We start from the raw sequence: 12536 nt of genomic DNA, 5'->3' as shown, positions 1-12536 counted from the left end.
GTAAAAAGAGCGTAAACTCTTTAAAACTCAAAGTGAGCAAGAGAGCACAACTGTATGCATGGGAGAGAGAAAGAAAGCACCTTCCCTACACACACCTTCGTCTTTCAGTCTGAATCCTTACTACTAAGGATTCCACTAACACAGAATCAGTGGATTCGTCCTCTTTTCTCTGATGACATCAAGTCTCTTAAAATTTCAGCATTTTGTGTGTTTGTTGCAATACAATGATCACAATTTTGTTGAGATTTCAAGACAATATTTTTAATGACTTTCAATAAACATGAAGGGAAGAAAATTCAGAGGTAGAGTCTGCTGGGTTTGCTCACAAGAAGGCTAGTGAATCTAAAATGTGAAGTAAATGGAGAGATGAAGCAGCAGTAGCATGATGAAAATTTGAATTTTGCCAATTACTACTGGTTTCGTAACAAATCAAGTTTCTATAGAATTTAATTATTAAGGAGTTAGCTAAAATTTGATGCAAGAGCTACAGAAAATATTTTAGGATCTTAATGACAAATTGAAAAATAGGATGAAGCTCTAATCAACTAAATAAAAAACTCTTAAATACAAAATTCTGACATTTGAAAATGTCCCTTTCCCCTAGTACCACAGCCTCCAATTATTATATTCCTAAAATTCAGTATAGGAGAAAAAAGGTTGAAAAATATATACTCAACGAGAAACCAAGAGGTTTTAACAATTCACAAAGAAATGCAACAAAAAAGACTATACCTCCAGAGGATAGTGTTTCTTATAATGATGAGATTTCCTGTTTCGAAGTGTGCAGTCACTCGACGTGCGCTCTACATTGCGACGTAACGAATATCCAGTTTCAGGCCCTTCCTCACTAGAAACTTCATCTGATAAATTTGTCACAGTTCTGTGAGCATCCTAGTGCAAGAAATATAGCATTAGTAAGACATACACTCATACTTTCCTAGTCTTGTTCTAAACTATTGAAAGCAATTTATTTCTACAACAGTATATATACACCTGGTTAAATTAGATATTAAAGTATTTCCAATTCTAAAAAATAAGTGGTACAGCAGCCATTATAAAATAAAATCATAGTATCAAATAAACATTTCCCAATGAACAGCTAGTTCATTGTTCCTAAAGAACATTTCTGGCATTCATATTTTAAAGGCTTAAATTCAAAACATCCAAAAGATTTGAAAATATGAAATTGTGATAGCAGACACCATCACACTTAATAATCAATATACATGGTACAAAGAAAGAAGAGGCAAATGCTAACAACCATAACATGCACCAAGATTTGTTTTAGAACTCTGGGATTGTAAATTTATCCCACTTTATATTTCCCTGATTTTAAACTGAAGCGAAAGCAGACCTTTCAGAAACAGGAAGATTCAGAAACAGGAAGAGAGGTTAATAAAAATTTGTTCAGGTGCCCAAAACTTTATGTATATTTTCATTTATTATGAGATCACCAGATACGTAAAGGTTTTTTTTGTAAAGACTTTATAAAAAAAATCTTGATTTGTTGAATTTCATCAAGAATACAAAATGCTTGGAATTCACAGAATCACAGAATTTCTAGGTTGCAAGAGACCTCAAGATCATCTAGTCCAACCTCTGACCTAACACTAACAAGTCCTCCACTAAACCATATCACTAAGCCAATTGACAAAGACAACTGAATCTCAGTTTCTGTTGCTGATGAGGAAACATTTCCTGCAGACCAACAGACTGAAATTACTGCCCTGAGATGAACCTTCTTCACATTCATCCAGACTTAATTATACTAAAGCTTGACTATGAATTTCCCCACAGAATGCCTTTCCTTTATAGAAAAAAAGGTAAACTTCCAGTAACTTTTCCATTTGATATTACCTGTTCTGATCGAAAGAACCCTGCTCTGATTGATCAATGACAGCAAATACTACTGAGACAAAGTCAAGTAAAAGTGCTGTAATGGCAGTCAATATATGCTCAAAAGACAGTAATAGGAAAAATATTTTGGAAAATCGTTTTCATAGAACAGTAGGATGAAAACAGTATGTCCAAGAGATAATTAGATCCAGACTTAAAAGTTCCCCTTTCTTTCACAACCATTTACTAAGCTTCCATCACATTCCTATTTCTCACTTCAGGGCAGCCATGCCTATTTCACTGAGAGGAAAATTGTGCTTTCCTCCTCTTCTACAGAGATGAACCAAAAGAAAAGGATGACAATTCATAGGTAAACACTCAGAACAACCTCAAAATTACCAGTAATGTGAAAATTGTTCCATTTTAGCATAAAGATAGACCTATTTATGCCAATAGTATCAAAGAGGCGGGAAAAGATATTCAGCTGGTCTGAAAAAAAAATCATATATAAGTGACAGCACAAAGTTGTGTATTGAAACACAGAACGACAAAAAATGTTTAGGTGGCAGTCAGTAAGGATCCTCGGACAAGAAAAAGGTTGGGAATACAAGGAATGAGTTAAGAAGACATAATATCATTTTGGCCCCAGCATCCTGTTTAAAATACTTTTAAGGATAAAGTAAAAGAGAATACATCAAAAGCATCACAAAAACACAGCTTATTTATCATCTGACAATTTAGTAACCCAGTTTTGACAGCCATGAGGCATACTTACTTTGTGATGACTGGGATTGCTGAAGGTATCTCTCACCGTTGCAGTGCTCCACCCTAATTCTTCTGGCTTAACCACTTCACAGAGACGTTCATGGGCCTGCACACATTCTTCATTGCTTTTACCTGTCTTTTTCCCATCAAGGGACACATAGCCGTTATCAGTCTCAGTGGATTTATCTATTGAGTTTTTTGCTTTCTTAGATCTAGATTTGAAACAAATGAAAGCATTAAATTAATGATTCTCTGACTTTTTTTCCAGACTAATCCCATTTACCCTTTTCAGCCCATGTTTTAGTTCTACAAACTACAAAACATAAACTAATACATAATAAAAATTAGCATTTGATGCAATCAAATAATCTTCTCATTAATACTCATTACTCTTAGCCATTACAAAGCAAACATTGTCTGAAAGAAAATTCTACAATAAGCTATGGAGAAAAGAGAAAAGGAAACCCGTGTTTTACAGCTAAAACTTCACAGCAATTTTGGCAACAGAAGAACCACAAGCCCCAAATGTAAATGAGCTTTTTTTTATTCTGTCATAAAAAAAAAAAAGTTAAAAGTTTCTTTGTGTTACTAATTCAAAGCAAATGTGCCACTTCTTGAAGCTGCAAACAGACATGCTCCATTTAGTACTTTCTCCACAGATTTCTTGTTTTAAATTCACTCTGCTTATTAATGAGTCTGCTAAACACAACGGGATTTACTCTTTCCCACATTATCCTGTAACACCTCAGTAACGTATTTCAATATATCTTACAAACACAATAATTAAGCTCGTTTCAAATCACAAGTATATGCTTAAGTATTATTATTCTTAAGAGAAGCCTACTAATATCACTAAATAGCCTTCCATAGCATTTTCTAAAAGTCGAGGCCATTATCTAGTCAATAAATGTAGAAGCAGCAGCATCTAATGGCATGAAAAGTCTCTTAAAGCAAAAGTTTGTAGGATCACATTTCCAAATTAGAAAGCATAGTAAATGAAGGAATGAAAAAGGAATAGCAGCTTGCTGCCTTATCAACAGAGATTACTTCAAAGCTGAGTTTCACTTAAGATTCTCTATCTCAAAGGAAATAACATGAGAAGTCTTTACCCAGAAAGCAATGAAAATCCTCTATTTGTTTGATTTCCAGAACACTTGTAAAAAAGTTTAAAAAAAATCTGGAAATTTGATTTATATCTTTATTAAAAGAACATTAAACACAGAGTTGGTAAAATTATAAAGAATCTGCCTGACTATTAATTTGCTCCTATAGGGATGCATTGCCCTTCTCTTTAAAGAGTGAAGCGTTCTGTGAGAGCTTGGATTACAGGGCAGAAGATTAAATTCCTCTTTAATATGTACGTCATACAAACTGGGATAGTTGCCTCAAATGCCTCCCAAGAGAAGGTATTCCTTCTCTTCAGTATTCAGTGGCAACCTGAACACACACATGGCTAGGGAGAGCTGCGCTATGGGAAAAGTCCTAAAAGGAACAATCCTTTTTTTTTTTTTTTTTTTTTAAGAACATGAACAAAATAACAAACAGAAGAGGCAATGTTACTGAGGCTTTTCATCTTCCTTTACCTTCTTTAGTCTCGTTCCACCTTCCTTTACACTTTATTAATAAAAAAAACTAACAGCATTTTTATTATTATTACTCCTTAAAAACCTGCTGCCCTACTTCCCTTATAGGAAGCTCTTGTAGGAAGTTAAAGAACTTACCTACTATTCCCTTACCTATTCCCAAAATTCTCTGTTGATGTTATTTAGAAATGAGTACAAAATCAGCAGAAAAAGAACTTTTTATAGTTTTTATATATTTGCATGGATTAAGTTTTATTATAAGCTTACAGAGATAAAGAGACAGCAAGATGCTTGATTGTATGCTTTGTGCTGGTGCAGTTAGTAAGCCTCTTCCTATTTGCAGATTACCACTGTGCTAGTTCACATACAAACATAGTTCTTATTTTCTAAAGCCACTAGGAAGACCATTTAAGACATTACTGAGGCTTTAGACAAACGTGTCAAACCATCAACAGTAAACATGCTAGAACTTTATGTCTGTGCTATTCCATAATGCCTTTGTTTAGCTAAGTTAATGAAAATAAGACAGACAGAAAGCATAGCTTATTACTTAATGGGAAAAAATGCTGTTCAACTTCTCAAATAAAGCAAGTAGCAGTCTTTGAGTAACAACTTATTGTGAAATTATAAGCTTCAGCAAGTTCAGCTGGGAGCACTAAGGAAAGATATGAAGTAGCACTGAGATTAAATTCTTTGCAGGAACCAAGAACCCAAGGAGGCCAATTTTTAACACATTAAATTTTTTTTTTTTTTTTTAAACGGTGTGAAAGGAAGTGTGACTTGGGGAGAATATCATGCCTTCATTTCACATTTTCTGGAAAAAAAATAGCCAATTTTTCACATTTGAAAACTACTAGAAAGAAGTAGCCTCAAACAATTGAGTAAAAACGGATAAAAAGTGAAATACATGTATATACTTATGCATACTTTTTTCAGATAGGACTTAAAAAAGCAAGTGAGAGAAATACTAATCAGCTGAGGCTCATTTTGAAAAACAGGTACTCAAGTAAAATTTCATTCGTTTCTAATGCAGAAATCAATGATATTTTTGGTAAGAATCCCTAAATTTAAGTCTCCACACAATAAATGCATAAATGTGGGCTTCAGCTTAAACTACCAAATTAAACTAAACACACTACAGTGAGTTTAAAAAAAAAAAAAAAGAATTATGAACGATTTACTTCCTTAACTGATAAAAGCGCGTACTTTCCTATCATTAACCAACTTCTAAAGATTTAATGTTAGAACTAAAGGTATTGAAGAGCAAAACTGGACAACACCTTGAATAAATCCAAAAAGGTCTTACAAATGTTGAATATCTGCAAATGCTAAGTGAGGAAGAACTTTTAGTCTTATTTATGAATTAGCTGGAGGAAGCATTAGGCTTCTATTCCCATCTATTTCATTGGAATTGATCAAAAAACTCTCTTTCCTATTAAAGCTGCAGAACATTTTAGAAGTTAAAGATTTCCATAATTCAAACAAGGACAGCTTCCTGGCACTGGGATTTCACGAGAACTTCCTCAGCAATATCAGTCTCCACACTGTGCTCCTGTCTCCTCATTCCCAGTCCCACTCTGCTGACAAAACTGTTGTATGACCATGGAAAAAAAATATATTTATATATATATATATATATATATATATATGTATATATATATATATGAAGAAACTGATCTGCATGAACTCCTGGGGAAAAAATGGTTATTTTTCAGATAGACAAGTTCCTGATATGGTTCATTCTCAGACATACAAAGTGTGCCTCTACAGTGAAGAGGCAACAAGTGACTAAAGGCTACTTACAGCATCCTCAGTCATTCTATGCTCTGTATGCTTTGGAGATGCTGTATACACTAAGTATACATCTTAACATCTTAACATCTACAAATAGTACCTTTCTTTAAATGGTTTGAGCAAGTACCACATATCTCTTCTCAATTGAAAACACTCTTTGTGAGCCCAAGACACAGAAGGCAAGGAAGAAAATGAGTCTACCAACAATCTTTCTTCTACTGAAAATCAGTGTCTTCATAGAATTGAAAACATTCAAAGAGCTTACAAGATTATAATCCAAACATACCAGAAATTAATGTGTTTAGACCAATCTATTTAGATGTGGGTTTACACAAAAAAACAGCAGTGGTGTCTACTACTATTACTCATAGTTTGTTAAAGATAGCTTAATCTACACAGAGAAAAGTCAAATGCATTCTTGCAATATTTTAAAACATTTTTAAAACTTCAGAGTTTCAACAAGATATTCCCAGAATGTAAAATAATACAAAATAAACTTTACCAGAGGTTACGAGCACATATCACAGGTATGACAGACATGTTAGTGTTGCAATATTTAAGATGCACCATGCACAACAAAACATCAATTAAATCACTTGCAGTATCCCTTTTCTTAACTTTGTGCCATTTTGAATATATTCTTTCTTGCTAATAAATGCTGACATACAGCACTCACTATGCTGTATGTATATTGCATCTTGAACACTGGCTGCTACTGAATTACTATTTTTTTTTTAAAGCCCTACGTTTTTTTTAGAGCATTGAATTAGCAGATCAATCATTTGCAAAATCTCACTGAAAAGTAACAAGGTTTCAGTCATTAGAAAATGCATCTCTTATATTTATTTGTAAACTAAGTAATTGTGCTTATTTGAATCCTGAAGGCTTTTCCTTCAGAAAAAGTATGTGATTTCATGACAGTCATGGAGCTCCACACACATTCTCTCAGAGCAGCTGATGTAACAAAGCGAAATGAAAAAGTCTGATTTTTTCATTGGATTAAATTTGAGAAACTGCGTTGTCTACACAGAATAGTCCTACAAATATCAGGGGACTAACAAAAGTTAATCTGTATCTCTTCAAAGTTATTGCATCAGCATTTGCAGAAGTGAAAGAAATAGATCAACACATGACATGTTCAAACACTGAGCTGAGTACTATTAACAAAAACTGGATCAACAAAAGCTTATCTAATCATTAGATCAATGTTTACTTCTTTAGAAAAGGGATAGTGCATATCTAACACATATGTAGCCTTGAATAAATACAAACCCTGATAAAAAGAAAGCGGCATGCCAGATATCTCTGAAGACAGCGCCAATACTGTAAGAGGTGCTTGTACCGTAGCTCTGCACTGTTCCCTCCTGTGTGTTATCTGTGGTACTAGAGCCATCTCCTTCCCTATGTACTTCCAAATGTGCTGCTTTCCTTAATTTCCTTCATCAGAAGAGATTAAAATTGGAAGGTAGCTTTATAAGTGCAATCTAGTAGGTCTATAATGCATTCAGCAGTTTTAAGCATGCAGAAACAAGCAAGATTTCAAAATATTTTGCTAAAGGCTTATCATGTCAATTTAACAAACTCCATTTAATAAAACCAGGCAAAACAGTTATGCATTATCATAACACTTAAAACTCAAGATATATTTCATTTCAGAAGCTAACACCTGCAAAATTCACTATTGCAGGTTTCCCCATCATAATGGGACAATTCATTGTACCAAACCATAACGAAGTGCTGGAAGACTTAAGGCCTATGTTTCAAATATCTCTTTTAATGTACATTTCTGTCAGGTCACTGGTCAGTATCACACAGATACTGGCACTCCACCAGTTGCAAGCTGCTTTGAGGCAAAATATCAGATTCAGTGCATTAGAAGTCAAATAAAGCAATGCACAAATTAGTAAATGCATAAAAGTTAGAGCACCAATTAAGCACCCATTTTTAAGTTTCTGATAAAAACAGAGCCTCATTTTCTCATCTCTTGCAAAGCAGAGACTGTAAACCCTTACAATTTTTCACGTACGTTCTTTAGAATAGTTTAACAATCCTAAATAAGTACTTTAATATAGACTATACCTTCTTCTTTTAACCCCTGTGCTGGGGGGTGGCTTAGGAGTTCGTGTTGAAACAATCTGACAATGCACAGTTCCAAGTAGCAACATGAGCCATATTGGCCCAATTACTTCAGTCAGAGGTATATTATGTGGGCTCTGGGCTGTATAAAATAACACTACAGCAGCAACTGGAAAAGAAGGAAGATGAAGTTGAGTTTAATATTTGAAATATCTGAAACAGCCAACTTGCTATACGGCTTTTCTCAAAATCAGAACGGTCACACGTAGTCTGTTATCTGCGTTTTAAACCCACCCATGCAATTCAGCGAACGGAATGACAACTACAATGAAATAGACGGTAATGGGGATTTAAACAAGTTGCCTACTTATCTTAATACTCATCTTTTCTTTTACACTTGTGATATTACACATATTGCTCAAAAAACACAGCAGAATTAAGTAAGGAGAGAGGGAGGGAGGGGGAGGCATTCACAAAGCTAGGTCTGATAGGAATTTAAACCTTTAAGGTGAAACTTCAGTAGGAGGTAAAAAGCAAATGCTACCCTTACAGCAACCCAGATACCCGTAATTCTGTATAGCTAAAAATGACCCAGCACAGTCCAACAAGTTCAGTGAGTGCAGGAGCCACCAAACCAAGAGCAGGTTGCCCTGACCAGTTGTGGCCCCTCCATTTTGGAGGCACTCAGTACCCAGCTGGCCACGGCCCTCAGAAGCTTGTTCTGGTCGATGCTGCTTTGAGGGGGGTGGACTAGACAATCTCTGGAGGTGCCTGCCAAGCTCAGCTAACCCCCAGCTCTGTGAAACCACACATCTATTTTGAGACGGGAAGGATCAACAGATTAGTGACTAGAAGTTCTTCGCAGCCTCAAGCAGAAACCACTTCAAGCTCCATGCTCCAGGCAAAGGAGAAAAGTTCCCATGCCAACGGGCAGATATGCATAAGTGCAACTACAAATACATTTCATATATACTTGTGTGTATCTTTTCTAGTAACAAGAAAAGATCAAAGACAAACCATGTAAATTGCGAGGTAGTCCGGCTGAAGTGACCTGGACTCCAACTAGCTTTTGTGGTTGGAAAAGGGGCACTTCCAATTCCATAGCTGTTAATTGTGTAGCCCTATAACCAGCTCCTCATGTGCAGCCAACACCCACAGAGCTCTTTTGCTCCTGTATGTGCAGACCAAACACTTCTACAGCTTAGAAATCCTTTTTACAGGCTTCCTATCAGTCAATAGCATGTGGCAGACAGAGACAGCAACCCTTTCTTTTTCTCAGCTGACTGTATATTTTTTGTCACCCTCTGCCTGTAGGGTCTGAAGTGCCGTGTTCTGAAACAAGAGGATGTGCAACATTCAAACACCCCAACTGTATCACCCAAAGCCACACCTAACACAACCTGGATGTGATGTTTTCCATTAAAAAGAGATTAAACTTGTTTTTCACAAAGTTCTCTCTTGTAAGCTAACCAACATTAGAAACAAGATGAAAGTACAAAACAATGGAATTATTTTTTATCATGGTAATCTATTTCCCAATTTTCCAGTCTTCTTCCTAAATAAAAAACTGATGGAGACATAAGTTCTATCTTGTTTTTGTTGTTGTTTTTAATGTTTCTCTTCCCTTAGTTATATTTTATGTAGTAGATAAAAAAAAAATACCCTGAAGTGTTTATTACTCTACATGGACTGAGTTTTTGGTGTGTACTCAGATATCATTACCTCTTTCTAAATGAGTTTATCTGAGTTTCTCACATTTAAAGATAGATCTGTATGGTACAAGGTGTAAATAAATAGTCAACTCTGATTCCTACCATACAATTAGAATAAGTATATATTTCCAAGTATACCAAGGTCTATAGATCCATTTGAAATGATTTACAGGAGTCGGCCTCTACAAAATAATTTTAAACTTCACCATGCAATTTCTTCTGCTACGTAAAAACCATTTATCATAGCAGAGTTATCTAAAAGAAATCAGATTCCTCCAGAAGATTAAAATCTATAGATCGCAGGCTCCCACCATGAAGTTTCACATCAATTTAAGAAAATGGTTACCAACCTCCCAGTCAGTAGGATGGGAAGGAAACTGAAGAACTTCTGCATAGCGTGCCAATACACTGTGGTTAGGATTACCCTAGGATATCCAAGGCATCCAACCACAATTTATTCTACCACTTTTAATTATTCCTCCACTTATTTATAGTGGATTGGTATTTTTCTAAATGACACTGCTTTATTTTGTGAAACAGAAAAAAATATTTCATGTAGAGCAAAAAGCTGTATCAAAGCAAACAACTGTACATTTCAAAGACCTAAATGCATTTATTTCTTAGTATTGAAAACTTTGAAATATTTGTACTACCAAGAAGCTTAAAAACTCTTACATTCATATATACCTTACCACCAATTAATTAATAACAATTATTAATATTAATAATTGTTATAAATATTCAAGTTTTTTGTTTCATACTTCAAAAATACACAGAAGAGATACACATTATAATTTCACACAATGTTGGTCTTCCTATTAGGATACAGAAACATTTTAAAATTAAAAACGAGGTAGTGGTATGATCTAAATAGATAAGGAGTCAGAAGGAAAAGATTTTACTTCTACCTTAGTTCACTGGCCTGTTCCATGACCTTGAACAAAAGCATTTCTCTGTAGTTCTCTTATCACTCATTCTGCTAATCATACTTTATACTAAAGTAAACAAATGCAAATGTAATCTGCAGTTTAAATCTACAGTCCATGAAAGAATTCTTTTCTACAGACTTGCATAAACACCAGCAAGTATTCTGCTAAAGGTTTCAAAACAATAATTCCAATTAATGGCAGTTCATAAATCTATAGAAAATACTTCATAATTAAATAATTAAACTTAATATATATATATATATTTAATATATGACCATAATGAAGTCATTCCAGTTTACAACAGTGTCAATGAGAATCTCATGACAACAGAAATTCTGTGCTACAAAAGAAAATGCAGATTCAGGGCAGAAGTATGGCCACCAGAATTTGAAGTATTTTGTTGTTAAGTTTTCGTGATAGATTATGGCTGTTTCAGCACTGACTTAGTAATTTTATATGAAATAAATAACTGAGCATACTTTCCAAGTAAACTATACCCTTATTAAATTATAGATCCCCAAGAAATTTGAGGGACAAAGCATTAATTGCAACATAGCTCTGTAATGAATGTTATAAAGAATTTGCATTTAGTCTTATTTTACTGCTTCTAGAGTCTTAAAAAGGCTCCACAATTTGAGTGTGTGTACATTTTCAAAAAAAATAAATGTGAGGTTGGGAACACAAAAAATGACTATAATGGTGCTTCCCAGAATAAGCAACCTATGAACATGGTGATGAACCAATTACAACTTATGCATCTCACTATCTATATTACCATGAATAAAGTAAAAATAACACTATGGAATACTTACCATAGTATACACAAAGGTTAATGCATGCAGTAATAATTCTTAAGGACCTATCTCATAAATTGGGATAGAGTAAAGTTTTGATAGGTCACATAAGTGTTGTCAATGCATTTCAAGTTTCAGGGCACCGGCACTGTGAAATTAATTTTATAGCCACTAACCTCTTCACACAAGAAGTGCTTTTTTTTTTTTTTCCATTCCTAATTTTAGATACAATTTTCAAAAGACGCAGTGATTCATAACTACAAGGACTGATGGCAAAATTGGAAACTAATATCATATTTTAATTGGATTTCAGTGGAAAACTTACCACTTTCCACTTATCAGTGGAAAACTTCTCAGCTTTTCAGAGTACTTAAATTGCTCCCAACTTTCATTAAGCTTGTTCCATTTTTGTTGTACACATTTCTGATACACTTATTCTCTCACTGCTTTTCATGCTGTTAGATACTGACTCACTGTATTACATTCTTCCTTTTCTCATTTTCCTCTTAGATATCACATATAATTAAGCGGAGCACAAAGTCTAATTACTAGAACTTGAGATTCATCATCATATTTAAAAGCTGAGATTTTCCTTCTGTTTGTTATAAAATGACTTTTGGGCAACTGCTAATCTAGGAAGCGTAAAAAATAAGATACATACTCCCGCCTTGTGAAATGGAAAAATTAGCAGAAGCATAGAGGACAAGAAGTACCTCCATTTGCTAGTCATCAGAAGCACAGCTGAGGTCTGACTAAAGTATAAACTAGAAGTTCATTGCCTCTGATGTGACAAGATAACCCACAGAAGAACTGGAAACTGATCACACAAATCATCCTACTAGGTTGCATAAGCAACCTAGGCAGATTCAGCATTCCCTGTTTCTTCAGAAGAGCGGCTGATCTGCACAGTACCAGAAAGACTGCACGCCTCCAAAGCATACACTGTCCAAGCCAAATGTTTCTTTGTCATCTCTCAGCCCTAAATTGGATAGTCCTGGAAACCTAAGTTATATATGGAGATGACAAACATACACGTGTGCTAAATGC

At 34.7% G+C, this 12536-nt stretch overlaps 1 protein-coding gene across 3 annotated transcripts in view; it reads right to left on the bottom strand.

The window, feature by feature from the left end:
* The window catches only part of PHTF2 (putative homeodomain transcription factor 2), a 67150-nt gene that overhangs the window by 21605 nt on the left and 33009 nt on the right, over positions 1–12536 (bottom strand). For 2 of the 3 annotated variants that reach the window (XM_084293796.1, XM_084293797.1), the window contains 4 exons: positions 8058–8223; positions 7251–7415; positions 2612–2813; positions 733–891 (listed from right to left, as the gene is read on the bottom strand). In XM_084293796.1, coding sequence (XP_084149922.1) covers positions 733–891; positions 2612–2813; positions 7251–7415; positions 8058–8223 — 692 coding nt within the window. The remainder of the gene's footprint in view (positions 1–732; positions 892–2611; positions 2814–7250; positions 7416–8057; positions 8224–12536) is intronic. The other variant, XM_084293798.1, reaches the window with a different exon arrangement.

Source organism: Netta rufina, assembly GCF_964035555.1.
Source record: "Netta rufina genome assembly, chromosome: 1".
NCBI classification, from domain to species: Eukaryota; Metazoa; Chordata; class Aves; order Anseriformes; family Anatidae; genus Netta; species Netta rufina.
This window is presented reverse-complemented; position numbering and strand designations above follow the sequence as displayed.